We start from the raw sequence: 24747 nt of genomic DNA, 5'->3' as shown, positions 1-24747 counted from the left end.
TTGTGTTAGGCCGAAAACTTACCTAATTCCCTTGTATAAGTGATTTTGTTATTTTAGCATGGGAGGTGTTATTATTTCAACAGTACCAGTATTCATGAAACAACACCTAAACATTTCCAGCAGTATTAATTGACGTATTGTCATCTTGGAAAAGTGCGCCAATAGCCGGAAACATCTGGACCAAAGAATGTATATGATCCCCTAAAATAGTTACATCATCATTTTCAGTAATGCTTCCTGTGAGCGTATTCTCAGGACCTGCGAAATTCCACAAAATTGTGGCCAACAGCATAACAGTACGGATAAGCTTTCTTGGGCGTCCTTCATACATAAACATGGTCTGTCATTGGAAATAAGATGACAGAGAGGCATCGAACCATATTGCATCGTTGCCAATAATCAGCGCTCCGATTTGCGTATTCTCGACTCTATCTTCGCGCTCAAGCGTTGATTTGCGGTGATCACGAGTTTGGAAATTGCAACCCGTCCTCGGGTGTTCAGATTATGCAACTCGCATCGAATTGTGATTTTTACAGTAGATTGCCCCTAGTGTTAATTAAGTTCCGCAGCCAGTTTTACCACATTCGCTGTTCCGTCCTTGGTGACAATCTTCAATGTTCGGCAATCTCTGTACTAAGGCTTTTCTTTCGACCATGTTACTTCTCGTGAATGTTGTTTTGCCATGAGTTCTGTAGTCCCTCATAACCTTGGACACTTTCTCGCGTCACCGAATTAACCGCCTTAAATACTTTTGTGCCTATTAGCTGCATATCCACAGTTTGAGGTCTTTGAAATTCAGAGAAGTGTCCGTTTTACATCAGCAACGTTTGCCCCTTAAAGCACACGCTTTTTCAGTGTTACATCCCCACACATCTTATGTGTTTCAAACGGCTAAGAAAGTAGTAGATGCATTATCGACATGTTTGAGTTTAGGACAGTAGTTTAATAGTTTGTGTATACTAATCAAGTGAAATAAATTATTTTATCTTGTACGTATTGTTGATTATTTTTCCCGTTATTTCGGTAACTACTCGCTGTAACTTTTGACTAGGAACGAAAAAAAGAGATTCTACCTAGTTATATTTCTAATTTTTCTTCCTGCTTTTCCAAAGCTCCTAGTCCATTATCCTGTTCTTTCAATTATTCTAAGTACAGCACCGAGTCCTCTCTTCAATTAGTATTTTTTTCTGTAATTTCGGCACAAATAATGCAAAATCAAATTAGAATCAAAAGAAAGTGAATTCAAGAACAAGAATTTTAGGAAAACTAAACATGGATGAAAAGATTGGCCAATAATTAGTTTTCGGATGAGGGTCCACAAAATTTTTGAGCTGCCCTTAAATCGAGTTTTCGTATTTTCTACGGAATAAGCACATCATTCTGAGTTAAGTGATAGTTTGGCTTCGGCTACACTGTATGCAGTTCTTCAGATATAAGGCATACAAGAAAATTTTTGATTGAAATATATTCGATTTTTTGATCCAAAAATAAACATGATATTTAAACAAGCAAAATGATTACTCTATTTTGAAATACCTATAAATTTAGAAACGTATTTAACAGAGTAGAAAATTTACTATTTAGACAATCAAACCCTTTCGGATATTTACTCATGACATACCAATATAAACATGCATTAGCATGGCAAAAAGAAATATAGCAAGAAGAATAAAAGAACTCCTGAGAGACTCAAAGGAATAAGATCTAGCAGTGTCAGGCCTATCAAGACATCTGGAGCAAATTAAACATTCCATAAACTATGTAAAAGTACTTTAGAAAACTACTTCACAAATCGAAAAAAAAAAAAAAAAAAAAAAAAAAAAAACATGAATTCTATTTTATTAGAATCAGAAACTGATTTAAACCAGGATAGCAATGTGTTAGATAAGCGATTGGATCACACTATTAAAAACGATAAAACACAGAACCAACCCTACCAAAAAAAACCTACGTGTTAACATATTTAGGGGTTTTCATAAAATCATGACAGAAAAAAGTGGGCTTAGGATGTGGCAAGTGAATCTGACTAAAGGAAGATGTAAATAGTGGGTGTTTTTATGCTTATTATTATTATTATTATTATTATTATTATTTGTGCTGAAAAATTACAGAAAACAAATACCAGTTTGGGGAAAGGACTCAGTGCTATACTTAAGAAAATGAAATAACAGGGTAATGAAGCAGAGCTTTAGGGAAAACAGGAATACAACCAGGTGGAATCTCATTTTTCGTTGAACTTTCATCCGTAGTCAAAGTTAACAGCGAATAGTTATCGAAATATCGGCGAAAAATAATTAAAAAATAAATAAGTAAAGATAATAATAAATACGTAAAATATAAAAAAAATTAATACTTTATGTTTATATATAGTAGTATTGCTATGGGATACTGTTGGAAGATAAATGAGAAGATGCAAATCTGAGTTTAATTTGAGAATTTATGTTCTTTCTATTAATTATAAGCGTTGTTGTTAAGCTTTCGTAATTTCGTCTCATTTTGTTTCCCTTCCAGTGTCATATTAATTCAAGCCATGTGTTAGAATCCTTAAAAATAAAACCAATTGGATGCAAAATGGTAGACAAGAAGATATGACGTGATAGTCACATAAAAATAAGGGGAGCTCAAGTGAACGTTATCTGTTAGGTTTACCTTCTTCAAAGAGTTGGTTTCTCCAGAGTTAACTCCTAAACACCGGGTTTAACATGTGCTTTCGGTTAATTCTAAAAATTCTAACCATCAATACAAGCGTAATGAAATAATAATAATAAAATCTACAAAAAATTAAAACAGAGATAGTGGAAAACTAAAAGGATAAATAAAACGGAAAATGAATAACAAGAAAAATCAGAAGAATAGGAATAATAAAAAAACAACACACGGAATTAGAAAGATAATCTCGGAAAGCGTTTTTCAATTCCACAAATAGATGGGAGAATATGGTCACAGAAACAGAGCCATAAACGTTTTCTGAGGTCTGAGTATTTCAGACATTCCGTAACAGTATGCTTGAATATTTCGCTTATTTCATATGGAAATAATTTATTTCCTGCATAGAAATTTTTTTTCGCCTCGGAGCTTCAGAGAGTGCCTTTTTTAGCTTTTGTTTGTTTATAGTTCAACAAAGAAAGGCATTAACTGTCTTGGTAGAGGTCTCGTGGTCAGGCTTGTTTATAGTTCAATCAAAATAGTCTGTTTTGCATATAAAAAGTTTACGATGGCTAAAAAAGCCCATTAAAGGTAGCTTTAAAGGTCGATATAAAGGTCTCACTTTTTTCCCCTTTGTTTTCCTTTTATATTTATCTCCTAAACAGAACATGCTGATGACCTGGAACAGTATGATGATCCGAAAAAATCAGGATATTTTTCAGAATTCTTTTCAGTTTTTTGTTGGGGGGCGCAGTGGCTTAGTAGTAGAACGTTCACCTCTGGTATGTGAGGTCCCTGGTTCGATCCCAGCTCGCAGCAAATGGGCTTTGTGATGGACAAACACAGTATGCATGGGTTTTTATCGGGGTTCTCCCGTTTGCTCCCATTTTCTTCATTCCACATTTCATTCATTCTCACCATCATCGTCTCCTTTAACATACTTGGCATAACCCTGGAACGTAAAGATAAAATATTTCATTTCGTTTATGTAAATTTTTGAAATTTCAATTGGGAAATGTCCGTGAGTTCTCCCTGTTGTTATTCCTGATTGGTACGTGATACCGATTAAGTCACCAACATATGGAAACCTGTTAATCAAAAATAAAATAATGTACCATTTATCTCCTCTGGTCTAACTATATCGGGAGCTACGGCTGTTTAAGTAAACCTCAGTGATGATTTTTCTTTTTTTTTAGTCCGCGGTTTAAAAGTGAAACTATTTGAGACATCCCAATGGATTCTGCTGATATGATTTCCTGTGTTTACCATTAATAACATGGAATAGCTTCGCAGACACATTTCCAACAAACATTTGTGAAAAACAATCATTCGGATACCAACGCTGCTGAACAAAACTTAACGATTCCGTGTTAATGTAAAGTTTTTTTTTTTTTCATTCATTTGTTTACTATCATCGCATAGTGACAACAAAAATATAAATAAATATATTAATACTATAAAAAAAAGTATTGAGTCTTTTGCGTGGAAGGGGATGATGGGATGATGTCCCAGCTCCGAGGGTATTTGAATCGCAGCGGGTCAAGCCTAATGCCATTTGAATCCTACGGTTAAAGCTAGTAGATGTGCAAAAAGTGATGGAATTGCTGTAATTAGACTAAGATATTGCGCCGTGGAGATGAGTGAACTTTTTACAAAACTGTTCTACATTTTACAATTTTATTTCGATAAAGGCGCAAATGCTGCGCATAGTAATGATGAAATTTATGTTGTTTATGGGAAAGACGCGTTATCAAAAGTAACTGCCAAAATGTAATTCATTCGCTTTCATTCTGGAAATGTTGATGTCAAGATGCTTCTCGCAGTGGGCGACCAATCACAGCAAAAGTGGATGGTATTTTGACAGTCGAGCAAGCAGTCATGACATCGCAAATGACTTAGATTCACCACCAAACAGTGTTAAACCGTTTGGAGAAAGTTGACTCGAAAAGAAGCTCGACGTTTCGGTGCCACATGATCTGACTCAAAAACATTTACTCCATCAGATTTCTGTCCACGAATCTTCACTGAGACGTAATGCCATTTCTGAAGTGGTTGATCATCATAGATAAGAAATGGATAACCTACGACAACAGCGTGCGAATAAGATTGTGGTGAAAGCAAAGAGAAGCTCCACAGTCTATAGCGAAGCCCTCACTGACGCCCAGGAAGGTTATACTGTGCGTTTGGTAGCACTGGAAAAGCATTGTGCATTACAAAATTCTGCGGCTGGGCAGGACGATAGATTGTATTGTTGACGATTACCACGAGTGCATCTAACAATTAAAAAAAAACTGGAACTTGTCAACAGCGTGCCATATACCACGCTGACAACGCCAGATCGCATACATATTTAACAGCCCGTTAGAAATTGAGAGAACTTGACTGGAGGTTCTAATACATCCATCGTATAATCCGAACCTGGCACCGTCAGAAGCATTTGTGACACGGCCGGCCTTTTTTTAAAAACTAACTAAACGCCATTCAGGAAGTTCTGATGAGACCGAATCGTCTTTTTTTTTCTTTCTTCAAGAAACCACTGATATTCTATAGCGACGGGATTATGGTGCTACCGGAAAAATGACAAGTCATCGAACGGAATGTCGCATATGTGGTTGCATGCTGTTATTTTCAAATCACAATACATTTATTCTCAAATTTGACCTTCAAAAGCCTAATACTTTTTAGACAACCTGATAATTATTTGATAATCGATTTACAGGGTGAGGCAAAAGTCCAGCACCACCTTTTCATTTCTGTAACAGCTTGAGGAAAGATGATAAAACTTCGGATGTGGGTAATTGTGTTGAGATCGCACCAGATGGTGTCATTTGGCATCATAGAGGCCATGTTGAAATCCACCAATTTGAATTCAGGTCAAATATTTCAAATGGGAAAGGAGGCATGCGATACATGATTTTAGGCAAGAATTGCACCAGAAATTCGAATCAAGTTACTTTTCAGAGTTAATCAATAATGAAATATTGTGAAGTATACATTGCATGTGGGATCGTACAAGATATGCTTTATGTATTCCCATTGTGTGCTACACGTAATGCAAGACTTTTTTCCAATCCTGATGAACACGTAATAACACTTCCGGTATCACAGTCACAGGTGTGCCTGATTCGTTGTTCGAAGTGTCGGAGATCAGTGATTCTTTTTCTTGATAAACAAGTGCTTTGAGATGACCCCACAAATGAAAGTCTGAAGATGTCATGTCGGGTGAACGGGATGGCCACTCAATTGGCTCTCGACGACCAATCCAATGAGCTGGGAACTATGCGTTTAACCACTTCCTGACACACAATGTATAGGAGGCGCACCATCTTGTTGGAAAAAGAAGTCCCTTCTGGGTTTAGCAGTGATGGGAACACCTGTTCCTGCAGTATATCAAGTATCTGTCCCCATTTAGGTTCCCATGAATGAAGAACACAGCCCGATGATGCGAGTGTTCCATATCTCACCCCTGTTAAGTATTGTTGTAGTTGAAGTTTTTATGGATGCTACTTGTTTGTGTGCAACATACGGAGTATCAATCTCTGACTTACACCTAAAACTGCAGCTAAACGTCTGGTACTGCGTTTCGGGCTCCATTTTGTACCATGTAAATATCGACAAGGGACATTGATATACTCATGCCATTACCATCAGATTAACAGTGTCGCTACCCCATAGAGTTATATATTTTTTTAATATCACTGCGTTTATTACATATTTTAAATTTAAAACAAAATCTTACAGTACTACATTTATTCTTCATTGTTACAAACTAAGGACGCTACAATACCACAAAAAAATCGTGAGACCTCTGCAAATAATGCAAGTGAGACGGACGGTGCAATGCAGTATCAAAGTACCTTAACGTCTAGTACTACGAGGGACATTCCGAAAATAAGTTTCGTTTTTTTTCTTTATTTCTTCATAGTTAATTAGACGTTAATTATATACACTCGTAGTTTATTTTTATGAACGTATAGTAAAAATTTCGTATAGAGCTATGTTTTTTTTTTTAAACCGATTTTCGAAGTGTGAGATTTAATGAATGAAGAAAAATTTAGACCAGCACGAGATAATTTCTACTTAATTTGGTTCACCATTGGTTTATACCCGTTGTGTTTATCATTGTATGAAATACCAGTTTTCAATCATTATTGATTAGCAATGCATACTCGCACATGTTAAAACATGTTCATCTTACAAATGTATCAACGGTGCATGAGTTGTTGAGTGTATTGCTACGAGTTGTGTCACAATAGGGAGAGAAGCAAAAAATAATACGCTAAGTGCTGTTGTGAAAGCACCGGTCTTCCCTGCAAGCGTAAATATTCATTTTTGATTGTCAGTTCAGACTTCATGAAATATTATCATTCTTGGCGAAAAGGTTAACAGTAATTGTGTATGCCAATTTTGGCATTGGTTGTCGGACAAGAGTCTGTGGGACCAAAATGAACAAGATAACGAGAATCAGATTTAAAGGATAAATGTCGACAGGACATACGTTAACAAGAAATAAGATTCCTTTGTAATGTATTGAAATAGTTTATGATCATCAACAATATATATATATATATATATATATATATATATATATATATATATATCGGGTGTTTCAAAATAAGTGTTACAACACTTGGGAGGTGACTCCTGCCACTGAGACAAGAAAAAAGTTATGTTGAACTTTCGGTTATCGGACATAGTTTCGGATCTACAAGGTGCCGAAAGCGTGGGAAAATGACTTTCGGACGCCAATAGTTCGGAAACTATCCAACGTAAAGAGGGCGGGTAAAAAATTCACTGAAGAAGGCATGCCTGCTGTATTGAATTTTGCATGTTTCACAATCCTACCATGTACGCGCAAGGGATTCCTGAAAGGAACGTAGGGAGTCCCGGATAATCTGCCAAATGAAAATTGGTCGAAATAGATATGAATTGATAGGGTTTCTACCAGGTAGCAACAATTCGTTTGTATTAAGTCGATATCTAGAACAAATACAAAATGGCGGACACCTTCATACCCGTTGTGTGTGGTTGCATAATCGCCAGGTACGGATGCTGGCTAACAGTGACGTTCTGAGTATTAAGTGTAGCGAATTTGTACTCAAATGCTCTAGTCGGTAGAGCACAACAGATGAAGCAGGGTGATTCACATGTGTGGAAACATGTAACGAAAAATGTCCAGAAAAATGCACTCATACTAAGTAAATGTGAGTTCAAAGCGTCGGAAATGTAAGGAGTAACATCAAGAACATGAAAGCCATTGCCAATTCATCAATACTATTCCATCAATCCGATGCAATATGATCTGCACGGTTGTATACCAATAAGGATGTAACAAGTGAGGCCAAGTTGAAATTGTGCAGGGGGACTCATGAAGAAACTGGGAAAACTAAAGGAATGTCACTAGTGGGATCACATGATCGATATTGAAATGTGACCAATGGGTGTGTTGATATCAACATGTAGCTAATGGACAAATGTCAGCATGTCCCATTACTACTGGGACACTGTCTCACGTGCGAAAACTAGGAAAATAACGTTGTACAGGGGGGACACTTCTAAATGGTACACCTTAGCCGTAAATCTCCATATGGCTGTACCATTTAGAAGTGTCCCCCGCTGTACATTCTGCTATTACATCTGGTGCACTTTTTGGTAGAACGTAACTAGAACACGATTGTATCAATGTTCCTCTTTGTTTGGGACATTGTCCCACAGTCGACACATATGAAAAGAGATCTCTTAATCCATGGTTCAAATTCTAATAGAGCGTGAAAATAACAAACTTGTATCATGTCCCACGTCTTCTGGGACATATGACGTACTCGAAATATAGAAAAATACCTCTTGAAATTCGTATCTTACATACAGTGCACATGCCAAGACAAAAACGTAATTGAACCAATTTGGCACATGTAACACTACAGCTGGAACACCATACATATGGAAAATAAAACGACATGAGGAATAGGAAGAAACGTCTTAAAGCTCTAATTGTTTACAACTGTGCAGTAGGAGTAACAAAATGAAATACATAAGCATGTCGGGAGGCTTAGCAAACAAAGTGGGTACTTCTCAAAGAAATGAATACAGAAAGTGAGGATCCCTCGAGCCTCAGGGCTAGAGCGCTCTCTTTCGCTCGCATGGTCGCAGTTTCCAATCCTACTTGGAGCCCACGGCCTAAGATTCAAGACCCGAGTAGTTATTTTCCTATTTTTCGCACGTGGGACGGTGTCCCAGCAGTAGTGGGACATGTTGATCCCACTAGTGACATTCCTTTAGTTTACCCAGTTTCTTTGTGAGTCCCCTTGCATAATTTCAACTTGGCCTCAGTTGTTGCATCTTTATTGATATATAACTGTGCAGATCATATTGCATCGGATTGATGGAATAGTATTGGTGAATTGACAATGGCTTTCATGTTCTTGACGCTAATCCTTACATATATATCAAGAAGGATAAGTAATTAAAATAAAATTAGTACGAGAAATGTTCACGTTCTATTTTATAACATTTCTTACCAGGGATGACTCCAAAGTTGAACCTTGAATCTGGGGATAACTACATATATATATCCTAAAAGGGTTTGTCGAGGAACTTCCGCTTCAGAGTTGGAAATATATAGAACAACTTGATCTATATATCCTATATAGCAAAGTACTTCGCATGACTAGTAGATTAAGAATATAATATGCATTACTCAATTATATCTTATATTAATGAATAAAACCAATAAACATGATTATTTCACTATAAATGTCATATATTAGTGGACCTATAAGGTTGAGAAAAGCATATCCATAATATCCAGTCTACAGTAAGTTATTTGTTATCACAACTAATGTGACTCATTGTTATGGCTAGATGTGACACATTCGGTATACGTATTTCAATTTCTATATTTTCCACGATTTCACCTATATACGTTGCCAGATCAGTACGTTCATTATATATTTGACATAACGAGTTGTTTGATAGGTCACATGATACAAAAACATTCGATAGTTTTTGAGTTACTAGTTAGGGAAACTCCACGGCATGGCGCGTCCTCAGGTTGCGGATCGAGGAGAAGGTCTCTAGATATAGAGGTTAGCTGCGAATATACTGAATAAGCAGTCGCGGACAGACGACTAGGAGTGGTCCTCCAGCTTGGGGGTTTGGGTAAGGCAAAAAAGGTACTTGTTCAGAAACATTCACAAAAGCCTCGGACAAGGACTGATAACTTGGCACGACCTCGGCAAAAGAAAATGGACATGAGATTTGGAACATGGAATATTAGAAGTCTTTATAGGGCAGGCGCGTTAAAATCTGTTACGAGTGAGTTAGAGAAATACAGGATGGACCTAGTAGGAGTTCAGGAAGTTAGGTGGGAAGGAAATGGATCTGAGAATTCCGGAAATTTTACGTTCTTTTACGGGGAAGGAAATAAAAATCACCAGTTAGGAACAGGGTTTTTTGTTCACAAACGAATATTACCTGCAATTAAACGGGTTGAATCTGTTACTGACAGACTTTCTTTTATTACTCTCAAGGGACGGTGGTGTGATATTATTGTTTTAAATGTACATGCTCCAACTGAAGATAAGGGTGACGATATAAAAGATAGTTTTTACGAAGAAGTGGAACGGATATTTGACCAACTCCCGCGATACCATATGAAGATTCTATTAGGGGATTTCAATGCGAAGGTAGGACGAGAGAATATTTTCAAACCGATTATAGGGAACGAAAGTTTGCATAAGGAAAGTAATGACAACGGTGTTAGACTCGTGAACTTTGCAACATCCAAAAACCTAATCGTGAAGAGTACAAAATTCCCACATCGCGACGTTCATAAATACACTTGGACATCACCAGACGGAAAAACACATAATCAAATTGATCACGTTTTAGTAGATAGAAGAAGGCAATCTAGCATAATTGACGTCCGGTCGTTTAGAGGGGCTGATTGTGACACTGATCACTACCTGGTAGTAGCGATAATACGGGAGAGATTATCGTTCAATAAAGGTAATATTCAATGTCCGAAAACGGAGAGATTTAATTTAAAGAAATTAGAAGAGAGTCATGTAAGAAAGGAATACCAGATTGAAGTTTCGAATAGATTCTCGGTTTTAGAAGACTCGGAATGCACTAGTGTTGAGGATACTTGGATTGAAATTAGAGATAGCATTAAAAGTTCAGCAATAGAAAAATTGGGACACGCGGAAATACGTAGGAACAAACCATGGTTCGACCAAGAATGCATTAAACTAGCAGAGAACAGAAAACAGGCAAAATTACGGTGGCTACAAAATCCGAATGAAATAACTACACAAAATTTCGCAGATATCAGGCGGGAAACTTCCAAAACTTTTAGAACAAAGAAACGCGATTTTTTGAAAGCTAAAATTAAGGAACTTGAAGATAATAGTAAAAATAAAAATATTCGGGACATGTATAAGGGGATAAGCGAATTTAAGAAAGGCTATCAACCTCGTGCTTATATATTAAAGAAATCTGACGGTACAGTTCTCACTGATACGGATAGCCTCTTAAATAGGTGGAAAGATTTCTTTGACGATTTGCTGAACACGCAGCCAAAAACTAATGCGCGTGGAGAAAAGGAGATACACACCGCAGAACCGTATATTCCAGAACCCAATCGAATAGAAGTAGAAACCGCTATAAAGAAATTAAAGAAACACAAATCTCCGGGTGTGGGTGAAGTTCCGGCGGAGTTAATTTTAGCTGGAGGCGAAAAATTGTGGAACAAGATACACAAACTCATTCTCCTTATCTGGAACAAGGAAGAATTGCCACAAGAGTGGAAAGAATCAATCATTGTTCCAATTCACAAGAAAGGCGACAAAACTGACTGTAATAATTATCGAGGCATTTCTCTTCTGTCAACATCCTATAAAATCCTTTCAAATATTCTATTAGCAAGACTGACCCCATACGCAGATGAAATTATTGGAGATTATCAGTGCGGATTTAGACGAAATCGATCAACTATCGACCAAATATTTACCATTCGCCAAATACTCGAAAAAAAGTGGGAATACAATATCCCGGTACATCAACTATTTATTGATTTTAGAAAGGCTTACGACTCGGTTAGGAGAGAAACCTTGTACAACGTTCTTACAGAATTTGGAATACCGAGAAAGCTAATTGGATTAATTAAAATATGCTTAAGTGAATCCCAAAGTAAAGTCCGGGTAGGAAAATTTTTGTCCACGAGCTTTCACGTCCAAAATGGCCTGAAACAAGGAGATGCGTTGTCGCCATTATTATTTAACTTTGTGCTGGAATACGCTATAAGGAAAATCAAAGATAGCAACCAGGGCCTACAGTTGAACGGTATTCACCAGGTGATGGCATATGCTGATGATGTAAATTTAATAGGGGATGATAGGAGAACAGTAGAAATAAATGCAGAGATCTTATTAAATGCTTGCAGGGACATGGGTTTAGAAGTAAATGCAGAGAAAACTAAATACATGGAAGTGCGTCGGGACCGTAATACGGCAAATTGTGGAGGCGTTAAAATATTAAATAATACTTTTGATAAAGTGGATACTTTCAAATATTTAGGATCAATATTAACAGACGAAAATCATATTCACGAAGAAATTAAATGTCGACTAAAAGCAGGGAATTCGTGTTACTATTCGGTTCAAAATCTCTTGTCGTCGCGAATTCTGTCGAAGAATTTGAAGCTTAAAATATATAAAACGATAATCATGCCTGTTGTTCTGTATGGTTGCGAAACATGGTCACTTACTCTGAGGGAAGAACATAGACTGAAAGTATTTGAGAACAGGATCCTGAGAAGAATATTTGGACCCAAGAGGAACGAGAATGGGGAATGGCGGAAACTTCATAACGAAGAACTACATAGTTTATACGGTTTACCCAACATTGTTAGGGTCGTCAAGTCTAGGAGGCTTAGGTGGGCAGGTCATGTAGCTAGAATGGAAGAAAGTAGAAACGCTTTCAAAGTCTTAACTGGAAGACCCATAGGAAAACGACCATTAAGAAGACCTAGGCGCAGATGGGAGGATAATATTAAGATGGATCTCGCAGAAATAGGAATACAAAGTAGAAACTGGATGCAATTAGCTAAGGATAGAAGTCAGTGGAGAGCTTTTGTGAACGCGGCACTGAACCTGCGGGTTCCATAGGCCATAGAGTTAGTTAGTTTGTTAGGGAAACTAATCGTGGTGCTAATTTGAGCTCATTTACTCGATCCGAACAGCTCTTTGTTTCGACCTGATTGGTCACCGTTCAGGGTTTAAACCCTCTAGCCACGTCAATGCCCGGGTAATGAGAGGGAAGAAGGCTCCAACTGGATGTTGTTTGCCGGGGCTTGGCTTTATTTTTTGGCTATATGTGAGTGTCACGTAACTCACACGTCACGGTCCTGACAAGATGGTGCTGCAAGAATTTGACCTTTGTTTCTAATGTGTGAGGGACACATAACTCTCAATGTCTCACAATCACTCTACGGCGTGACAGTAAGGTTCACTAATATAGGAGATTTATAGTGAAATAATCATTTTTGGAGTTTATTTCTTTAATATTGGATATAATTGGGTAGTGCATATTAAATTCTTAATCTACTAGTCATGCGAAGTACTTTGATATATAGGTCAAGTTGTTCTATATATTTCCAACCCTGAAGGGGTGGGGTCACTTTCGGGCAAGGAATTGAAGCTTGTTTTTGAACTTGCTCGACAAATCCTTCCAGGAAATATATAGATTATCTCCAGATTCAAGGTTCAACTTTGAAGTCATGCCTGGTTAGATATAAATCTTGTACTTTATTAATGAGTATATAGATAATATCAAATAACATCTCTACCATAAATGAACGTACCCTTGAATTTAAGAGTAATAATATTTATTTATTCACTTGTTCCTGATTCTATATAATTTTAGTTCGAGTGAATGCATTCACTGGAGAAATAATTCTTATTGAAGATATACATCCTGAGAGATTCTGTCGAGATGCAGCAAACGTCGGTTTCAAACCTGCTGATGCTATTGGAAGATTATATTCTGTGATGTCAGGTCTTACTTGTTTGGATCCAGGAAGTTACGTATTAAGCCATGACCCAAATGTAGGAGCATTTGTTCGAGTTTACAAGTATAATCCAATAGCTGAGAAGTAAGTATTTTGAGTGTTGTTTTATTTTAAAAACATAGATTTTTTTTTATACTTTTCTGTTTTGTATTCTATTGTAATATCCAATCTTTCTCCGGAAAAATAAGGTTTATGGAAAATATTTGAAAAATGTATTTGAGATCCTCCTTCCAAATATTTCAGTGAAACTGAAATGGTATTAATCCAGTTCGACCCAAGTGCTAACAATGTTCGAAAATTAACTTCAAGCGATTGAGCTATTTTCCAGTAATGACCAGAGACACAGGTATATTTGTACTTTTTTTAGAATAGGTATTTTAGTCAATGAAATGATTAAGAACCTACCTAAAGTCTAATTCCCTCATCATTGATTTGCTTTCTACTTGTTTGTTTATGAAAAGAGAGATCTGTAGATTATAGTTCTCGGTAAAAATAGATATCACATGTCATATTCAATCTATATATGAAATATACTGTTCTGTCAGCGAGTGTGCACTCAGCAGCCTTAATAGCGGCCCGTTTACCCTTCTAATTACAAGCTGAATTAAATATTAGCTGTTCCCTTTAACCACTGGATTGCCGTAGAATGCGTCTTTCTTAATTCTTAGTTTGCATTGATGGGTAATCCTGAAGAAAAAAAAAAAAAAAAATGTTTAGCAGTTGATGTATTGACCACGCTTCAGTCAGTTAAACGTTCGCCCTTTTAATGGTCATAGCTACTCGTGCGCTGTAATGCAAGAAATTCACTCTATGCAGCACACGAACTCACAAAATCTGTAAACTGTCAGGAAAAAAGTGTTAAGCGTACTGAAAGTTATTAATTTTTTATTTCGTGATATTATTTGACTTGTATGGTCGATAATGTAAAGTACAAGTATTAATGTTATTTGTGTTAACATTGATTTGATTGCTGATACCTCAGTTAATTAAACCTCGTATAAAACCTTAGAAACGTTTAAGATTACGTTTTATCGAATATAAAAAATTTAATTAATTTATAAAGTTGGTCTTAAACTTCCTTTCATGTTTTAGTAAATCCAGTGCTTCCAGTGATATATATATACAGTGCGTTCCACGAATAACACTAAGGCTAGTCTCCTGAAGAAACCAAGGCAGATAGAAACATGAAACCTTTTGTAACCTTCAAGGACACATATATACACGCACACAGGGGGTAGTACAGTTCAGCGACCAAAGTGGTTCGGATTCCACTATAAGCAGTAGGTCCACATCTCCTTTAGCTAAGCAGGCATAACTGTGGGACCTTATACTAAATCAAACACACACACAAATATATATATGTACGAAGTGTGATTGGAAAGTTTTAAGACTGGGCTTGTAATTTAAAAATGGCAGTACTTAAAGTCTATTGTGATGGATCTCCTTTAAAGTTGTCCTCTACTGAATGAACACACCGATTCCAACGGTGTTTTCACTTCTGGAATCATTTCTGAATATTATTTTCCGTGATGGTATGAAGCACTTTCTTCGTATTTGCTTGAATGTCCCCAATTGAGTCAAATCTCTTCCCTTTCAATGTCAATTTTAATTTAGGAAAGAGGTAGATGTCGGCCGGGGCCAAATCTGGGGTGCGGAAGCACAGGAATGTTGAATTTGACCAAAAATTCCTGGACCGAGAACGCACAATGCGCTGGTGCATTGTCGTGGTGGAGAATCCAATTCTTTTGTTTCCAGAGAGCAGTCCTTTTCCGCTGTACATTTTCGCGCAGACGCTGAAGGATACTTTTGTAGTGTTCCTGGTTGACTGTCTACCCCCTAGGGGCAAATTTATGATGTACGATACCCTTAGAATCGAAAAAAAAAAAAAAAAAAAAAAAAAAACGCCACCAACATTGTCTTCACATTCGACCGACTTTGTCACGCTTTCTTTGGTCTTGGTGAATCTGAGCTCTTCCACTGAGAAGATTGGCCTTTGTTTCTGGGTCATACCCATAAACCCATGATCCATCACCCATTATTACCCTATTCAAGAAATCTGAGTCCATTTCGGCTCGATTAAACAGTTCTTGGGACACTTCAAGTCTGTGTTGTTTCTGCTCGTGTGACAACACTTTTGGAATTAAATTTCGCGGGCACTCGACGCATGTTCAAATCATCAGTTAAAATTGACTGAACCGCATAGAAACTTAAATTCAGGTCTTCAGCCATCTCCCTAATTGTAAGTCTACGGTTCGAGCGCACCAAATCGCCAACTTTCGCAATGTTTTCGTTAGTTTTTGATGTTGAAGGCCGGCAAGACCGGGGGTCATCCTCTACTGACTCGCGGCCATCTTTGAATCTGTGAAATCAGATAAACACGTTTGACTGGCTCAGACATTTCACGCCAAAAGCTGTTTTAAGAGTTCGTAAGTCTCCGAAGCGTATTTCCCAGTTTTAAAACAAAATTTCATACAAACGCGTTGTTCCAATTTTTCATCCATTTTGCGCACTTAAAAATCCGCCAAGACACACACACACACAGCCCGCACTCAACTGGTTGCTACGCTGTACTGAATAAAGATATCTCGGTGCATGTTTCAATATGTCTCAAGGACACACCAAGCCACCGCTTCCATGCTAACGGGCGATTATATCTACTCCTCCAGAGCAGTGTTGCCAACTGTCTTAAACTTCCAATTACACCACGTATATATGACAAAAACCAACCTGGGTGCAGAAATACATCATTTCGGAATTATAGGCTGCCAAAAATATGAAAAAATGAAATTTAAAGGTCCATAGCTCCAATACTATGGGACCTATCGTAGTCGGGTCAATACTTCACTTAGGAACTGGTATGTGCCCTATCAAAACATCCATGTTTCAGAATCCTGCAGTACATCAGCAACAATTTTTATAGAGGAGTTGGTGAGTACTTAAAATTATATGCTCGTAGCCTAGTTCTCCCTATAAAAATTGTTGCGTGAGTACCACAGGATTCTGAAACATTTTATTTTTGGATAGTGCACATCTTAGTTCCTTAGTGAAGTCTTGACCCGACTACGGTAGGTCCCATAGTATTGGTACTATGAACCTTTAAAGTTCATTTTTTCATGTTTTTCGAAATAAAGGCTTTCTACACCCAGATTGGTCTATACTTCTTGTCTTATTTTGGTGTCAGGAATCACTTTCCAAACGTTGTCGGTGTTGTTTTGAAACACCCTGTATATGTATATAACCTGTGATGCTTGCACAATTAACTAAACACAGTACAACAATTACTGCTCTATGCTCTATCTATCGATATATGCATTTGGCGCTATTTTTAATTTTGGCGCATTAGTTCACAGCATTTATTAAGCAGAGAATTATGTAGTTATCATGACAAAGAAGAAATCGAAAATGTACATTTTTCGTCTTTTTATAATAGTGTTTTTACGATATATAGATATCTCAAAACATTTAAAATATTATCTTCCAATACTGAAAAGAATACACTATAAGATATTTTCCTAAATGCTTAATCAGATAGGAAGGGGAAGAAGTTTCAACATGGCATCTGTCTGGATGGTTTACAGCTACTTTGAGTTTTTTTTTTTTCTTTCGTCCGTACTTCTTTATCATCCTATCTAATGAAGCACTTTAGCGAAAGTTTTGAGTTTACGTAATGTAGTAGCTTTCAGATAGTAAGGTATTGTTGTTATTTTCTATCAATTCGTTATATAAGGGTGGTCTTTATTTTTCGACCTTCCGAGTTTTTTTTCTAAGTCTCACCCCTTCCCCCCTAAAATGAATTCATATCAGACCGAGGTAACCCATAATAAAAATTAGCTCAGTTGAATACTATTAAATACCTCCAGCGATCTCAAGGTTTTAATGCATTTACACTATACAATATGAGTCAAAAGTATCTTGTAAGTTTGGAAACACAATTTAAAGTTAGTAAACAGCTATTATGAAAGTACCAGTAATAGCTATTAAATGATTAAAAATAAGTTGGAAATAAGTACAGATGTGTGTTTCTGATGAAAAGTTACCCCGAAACGATATGTCATATGCTCCCTTTTGTATTAAAAGTTTTTAACTTGAATCAAGATGGCAGATTTCAAGACGGCTGCCAGATTGTACCATACAGTAATAAATACGGTTTTACCCCTACCCAAGATACGTTGTCACTCTCTCTAACCCTTACAGGACACCTTGCCTTATACTGTAGACTGTAAATGCATTGAAAACTTGAGGTCGATGCCACCATGTTATTCAAGTGAGCTAAATTTTCTCATGGTTACTTTGGTCTGATAGGAAACCATTTCAGAGAGGTCTCCCCCCCCCACAAAAAAAAAAAAAACCTGAAGTCGGAAAAACGGAACCATTCTAATGTGTATGTATATGAAAGAGTTAACAAATATGATATTGGGTGAAAAAGAAGTATTTATGAGAAAATGGAAATTGCAGACTTGACAGTTAAAGCGTACCTAATCAGTTTTTCCGCCGCCTTTATTACTTCGTATTTGATTGTGTTTGCTTAATTATTTAATAATTCTTATTATTTCCAGAAACATATACCAATTGCACTCCAGTTATAAAATCAACGTAAAGGAAGATGCTCCTCGTAGAGGTTCTTTATGGATTCCAATTGACACTGAAGTTCTTACACCATATAACTTGCACTTCCACCGTGTTCCTGCAACATTTGGTCCACCAGACCATAAAAGAATGCAGTGTAAGAATGTTATTTTCTATAGCTATTATGGACTGTATTTTCGTTGTGTAGGCTTGATATTAATTATTTTTACCCTTCTTTATAGAAATTTTCATATGTACAGTGCGGCAATTAGGAAATGAGACATTTTTGTTGCTGCGAAGTCAGTATGAATTTTTCGTGTTATCTTGGAAACAGATGCAGAATTTTTCAGCTCGACTGGTCGCCAATGTGTAGCATGACACGACGACTGGTATTGATACCTCGTCACCGTCTCTGTAATGTAACGGAGTGAAAATTAAATTTTATGGAAAACAATAGAAACTCCAGCGGGAACATTTGAGATGTTGAGGAAAAATTTACGGGGACAATTGCCTTTCTCTTTGTCGTATTTTCAAATGACGTGAGAGATTCAGTACTGGAGGTGAGTCTGTGGAAGATGACGCGTGCCCAAGTCCAAGCAGGTCGGTCAGAACACCAGAAATGATTGACGAAAGGGTATTATTTTGAATGATGGAAGTGCACGTCTCAGGATAATATCGGACTTCGTGGGTGTAAGTAAGTGGACTGTTCGCCAAATAATAATAGAGGTTTTAAAGAAATAAGCTGTGAGCACGTCTCTTGCCCCGCTACTGAAAAAGACTCAAATTTCTTTCAGAACAACATTGCAGACAACAAAACATGAGTTTTCCAGTACATCTGAGATGCAAGCGCCAAAGTGGTGAGTGGAAATGTCCTCATTCACTTCAACCCCAAACGTATTGACCTGTCAAATAAAAGATCAAGACCGATCCCTTTTTTATTTTTAATTGTTATTTTTTTATTATTGTTTAATGACAGCAAAGGAATTATTTACCGAGAACTTGGACATAGCGTCCGAACTGTCATTGTCGCCCTTTATTTGGAAGTTCTGAAACGTCTAGTGCAAAGAATCAAACATGTGAATCAAAACATTTCATTGACCTCCATTGAATTCTGTTACATAGCTATGCACCATAACACATTGTGGTGATTGTTCGTGTGTTTTTGGCCCCCCAAAAAATGTATATTATCACACCCCTTATATTCGCCAGACTTGTCTCCGTGTAATTACCTTCTTTCCTTAAACTGAAAGCACCATTGAACGGTTGTTTTTATGATGTTTCCACTGTCCAGAAATCAGTGACGAGGACCTTGAACATTATTAAGTCCAGGACTTCCAGAAGTCATTCATGACTTAATGGATCGTGCAAAGCTGTGTGTAATCAAAGACGTTTTCTGCTTTGAATAAACCGAGGTAAGTTGATTCCACGTGTTATTTGTTTATTTTTTTACAGACCCAGTCTCGTTTCCTAATCGCTATACTATGTATACTTCTACAAACTAAAACTGAAATAAACAACAGAAGTGTTCATCAAAATCATTTATAAACGCAATAGACACTTCGTTAAGCTTCCAGAATTGGATTAACTCCTTCCACTACAATTTATTTTCTGAATTCTGATAATTGAAGTATAAGTTATAAAAGTGTATTATAGATGGTTTATCATTGTATAACTTTCAAAACATCAATATTGTAACCGTATGTGATGCTACAATAGTTTAAATTTTATGACGAGTGTAGCTCGCCATTGTGCGATTTGGCACCAGACTAGACTCGTCATTTCAGTGCAAGGGGTTAACATAGCTAAAAGTCATATTTCGCTCTATAGTGAATGATAGTATCAATGACCTTGTGTGAATCCTCACCCAATTTCCACTGATTCCGGCTTCTTCTTCATTCAGGTACAACTTCACTCTTTGTTCTATGTATAGGTTGCAAATGAATAAAATATCCCTCCAGTTTACCCCGATTTCTTTAAGTATTTTCAGAAATTTGGTCTAATTGACCCAGTGAAAATCTTTTGCAGTCAAATCAGGAAAAGATAATGTTCCTTATAAAGTACAATACTGGCACTTTCCTTAGACCAATTACGTTTGTTAACAGAGTGAAAGAAGAACATAAGTGAAACAAGTGAGACTAAGAAGCTATGTTTCCTTAATTATTATTAGCCAGCTACATAAAATATCAGTTGCCCTCTCCACTGGTCTAGTGGCTAGCGTGTGTACCTTTGATTTTACATGGTCCTAAGTTCGATTCCCGGTAAGAACACACAAAAAATTAATTTCCCAATCATTCATTTCCGTTAATCATCCATCTCCTTTAGCCTAAAGGCCATAAACGTGGAATGTTAAACTTAAAAAAATTAACCAGTTGGTACTTGTGAAGAGGAGTATAATGGTATAAGGATAATTTTATGCAAGACTACTTAGATTAAGAAAAGTAAACATTCAGAAGAAGATAATCAATGGGATGTAGTTCCATAGACATTGTTAGTTTTCTGAAAGAATTGGTGGTAAAGAAGATAAGAAATTTTTGGCTGTAACGTACACAATTAGATAATTCTTGAGTGCTTTCGGAGTAATTTTGTTCATGAATATTATTCAAACCTATTTATTTATCAGAATGTCGACTAAATGAAATTAATTTCGTACTGTATTGTATTTTGTGTATGACATGGCGTGATCGTTGAACTAACTTAAATACGATAAAATATTGCTAGTATTGCTGCAATTATGTATCCAAAGCTGAATCATTCTGTATATATTCGCGTTATTAGATCTTTTTAAATCTCTGTTATTTTGTATATTTATAGTTAGTACATATTCAATAGTTTATCATCTTCAAACTTTGTCTTAACTGTCTCCTCATCTGTCGTTTCTATGAATCTCTCTTTTTCTGTAGGTACTTAGTAGATCATTTGTTTTTCTCTTTTTCCAATACAATGGATCCCTGTTCACAAATGCTCTTTCTTTACGAATAAATCGATTCATGAACAGGTTTTGTGAACAATTTTTCCCTCTGCGCACGAACGATATTTCGGAGTACGAACGCATAAACACGCATTTAATCGTGATTTCGGTTGTGGTCAAAAGGGCAATTAAGATTTTGAATGACAGTGCAATGTCCAACTTCAGAAAAATTGTACAACGTAGAGAAAGACAATTTTCTTTTAAATCGATTTCTTATGCGCACATCTGAAAAAGGAACCACCTAAAAAGGTGCAGAGAAGAAAAAGCGAAAAAAAAAAAAAACCGTCAAAGTTCCCCACTATTTGTATGAAAGAGGGATACCACCTTCGAAGCAGTAGTTTCCTTCTTTACATTTCACCTGTGCCAGCGACTACAATTTCGTCATTAATCAATTACAAACAAGATAAGAGTAAAGTATAACACTGTTTTGTTTAATTTAGTGTTACTTATTTCTCTTTAATTAAGGGTACTTCTATTTTCATTCTGTATTTTTCATCACAGAAGAACACTTAAAAGATGTAAAAAGTAAGTAGAATAATTTAGGGTCACTAACATTTTGGTTCGCGAATGTTACGGCACGGTTTGTTTGTGGCCCGAAGGTTCACTGTACTTTATTTTCCTTAAAATCCTTTTCAGGTGTGGCAATTTGGTATCTATTTAAATAACAAAAATAACTACTTACACTTCTCCAGAATACATTTACGCGCCTTAATTTTTCTAAGTCCCTTAAAATAGGAAATTTGAAACAGTGCATTAGGAGGAGGGAGAGTCGGAATAGTGAAGCATTCACAACACATTGCTGTCTGAAATATTCACCTCCTATTTTGTTACTTAATGCATGGTTACTTTCAGAACAGAATAGTACCTTAGCAAATCTCGAAAACTTTGCTGTAGTTTAAAAAAAAAATACCACCAAAAACAATCAAACCGCAAAAAGTCTTAAAAGACAAGGAGGGTTGCTAAGGAGTTCCTACGCTATCAATACAACTGAAAAGTTGTTTCGATAGCCGTGCGTGTTAATTTCCTTCTTTGTGTTGAGATTGTAAAATTTTGTAGCTGGTTCGAATTACTGGGTGCTTTTGTCTATTAATTGGCTTACAATTTCTGATTTCTGTTTTATTTTCTTCTTTCTTTCTTCAGAAGTCGCGGCTTGGAAAGTTGACAGTTGATCACAGTTTGTATCTGACGATTTCCAAACACCAAAGAAACTAATAAACAGCATTTTTCTTTTTTTCATTTTTTAGGGTACATAAATGGTATTAAATTATATTAAAATATCTTAAAGCACTTCTTTTTAATGTGGAAATTGACGGGGGATGCGAGGGACCCCTGACAAAAAAAAAAAAAAAAAAAAGTCCCTTGAAGAAGAAAATTTTTATTTCCCTAATAGATACGATGAGAGAGATAGTTATACTATGCATACATTTGATCTTAGTGAAATAACTGATTATTTTATTCCTTTCTCTTGTAGCTAAACCTACCTCCAAAAAGAAGAAGAGGAATTGGAAAAAGTTCCAGGAATGCAAACGTAAATAGAACTTCAGTGAGTGACAGTGACTTTTAGCATGCATTGTCATCTAAAACAACCTCCAGTACAAATGTTGGTGCTATATTAATTTATATGAAACTATTTTTGTAAGATGTGATACTGTTGAACCAGAAATATTTTATGAACATTGATAGAAAATACGTTCCTAGTTTGAGAGAGAGAGTTTTGAGTAGATATAGCTATTGTCAAAACTTAACTGGAATCTCTACAGTGATCTCCAATTTTATTTGCTGATTCCCAGTAGTCCTTGTTTAACGTAAGTTTTCCTACTGATGTTATACAGAGTGTTTTTACAACAGTCAGAAAAACATTTTACAGGGATTCTTTACATAGTATGGGACGATTCAGGAAGAAAGTATTTTAGTAGCATAATGTAGAGAGATTTCCCTCCTTAAAAAAGGAAAGTACTGTAAGCATGATTTCAATATGCAATAGATTAGGTGATACTCTATTTCGAATGGGACAGAAAAAAAAAAAAAACACTAACAAGGGGTGGTTGATATATTACCTAAAATTGGGTTCTTTTAATAACTTCCATATACAAATTACATCTTTTATATTTTGCTGGAAGTGTTTGCATAAACTAATATATTACTACTCACGCTTCCTTGTACTTCTGCTACAGTAAACGTGATACTGCAAACTGTTAAACTATCTCTTCCAAAGAATTTGAAGAAAGTAATTATAATTCAGCGGAAAGAGATAAAACAGGGCAGATTAATATATGAGTCTCATTGTAAACGACTAAGGAAACTTTCTAAAATTGTTGACTGTTCAAATCTTGTATTGTTCTGTTTTACCTTCATTCTTCCTGAAGTAGATTACTTTCTTCAAATCCTTTAGAAAAAAATAACACGTAACAGTTCCAGTTCCCAGTGTATTGTAGCAGAAATACAAGAATTGTGTGTAGTTATACATTATTTTACTAGTTTTTGAACGCAAACAACACAATGCCTTAACCTCAATTCCGTAATTTTTAATTTAAAGTAGCCTAAAATTCTTTGCGAGAATTCAGGTCAGAATGAGAAAAGGGGTTAAGTTTTAAGAGATTGAAGTCTAAAAGCATAGAAACGCTAATTTTTACTTCTAGCAAATTTTGTTTTAGTTTCTTTTTCCTTATTCTCAATTTCAAACCTAATTATGTCCAGTCACTTGTCGAAAATCCTCTTTGAGAGTCAGAAAGTAGGAAAACTTATGAATCATGAGATAAGTCTTAATAAAATACATGTACCTAATTCAGAAATTTTTAAGAAGAAAAAGAAAAGACCTCAGTGGTTTCAATATCTATATAGCATTGTATAAGTAAATTTTTAAAGTTAATTCTTTGCTATATTGTAATGCGATATCACCAACAATCGGATAATTTCGTTTTTGAATTAACGTTTCCATTTCTCTCAAATATCTGCAAAGAAATATTTCAATACTATTGAAAGATATCGCTGAGGTTAGGAGAATTTCTGTGTACTTGCAATAGGATAATAAGTTTTGTGTATTCCTAAGTTATCAGATAAAATAATAATGTGTGAATTTAATTTTCCAGGATAATTTATTTTGCATCATTCAAACCATCAATGAATGCAAATACAGCCTTTCATTATGATATTTCACACGTTAGATTTGAACCTTTGTGTTTTCCGTACCTATTGAAAATTTTTCGTATATTTATAAAAACATGATGTACTTGCGATAATACTGCTGCCAAAATATTTACTATTTTTAATTAAATTCTCAATGGTTAACCGTGAAAGATCAAAATCTGGATCAATCTGTCTTTGTTCGTGCCACTTAATGCTTATTTAATCTTGTGAAATAAGTTATAATATTTTACATAATCTCAAATAACTTTCTTAAGTACGATAAGTAGTTATAAAGGTTTGGTGAAATAGTGGTTGCATCAGTTCAATAAACTGTTAGTTGCAGCTGACTTTTAATAATGAAGCCATAGGTGCT

The 24747-nt window shown here is 36.0% G+C and overlaps 1 protein-coding gene across 4 annotated transcripts in view; it reads left to right on the top strand.

Annotated features, from left to right (window-relative positions):
* Positions 1–23892, top strand: part of LOC145671263 (uncharacterized) — a 179561-nt gene extending 155669 nt beyond the window's left edge. For all 4 annotated transcript variants that reach the window (XM_081740189.1, XM_081740188.1, XM_081740190.1 and 1 more), the window contains 3 exons: positions 13570–13798; positions 18271–18437; positions 22720–23892. In XM_081740189.1, coding sequence (XP_081596315.1) covers positions 13570–13798; positions 18271–18437; positions 22720–22784 — 461 coding nt within the window. In that variant the 3' untranslated portion in view covers positions 22785–23892. The remainder of the gene's footprint in view (positions 1–13569; positions 13799–18270; positions 18438–22719) is intronic.
* The last annotated feature ends 855 nt before the right edge of the window (positions 23893–24747 follow it).

This window comes from Thermobia domestica, chromosome 15 (assembly GCF_964235325.1).
Source record: "Thermobia domestica chromosome 15, izTheDome1.hap1.1, whole genome shotgun sequence".
Taxonomy (NCBI): Eukaryota; Metazoa; Arthropoda; class Insecta; order Zygentoma; family Lepismatidae; genus Thermobia; species Thermobia domestica.
This window is presented reverse-complemented; position numbering and strand designations above follow the sequence as displayed.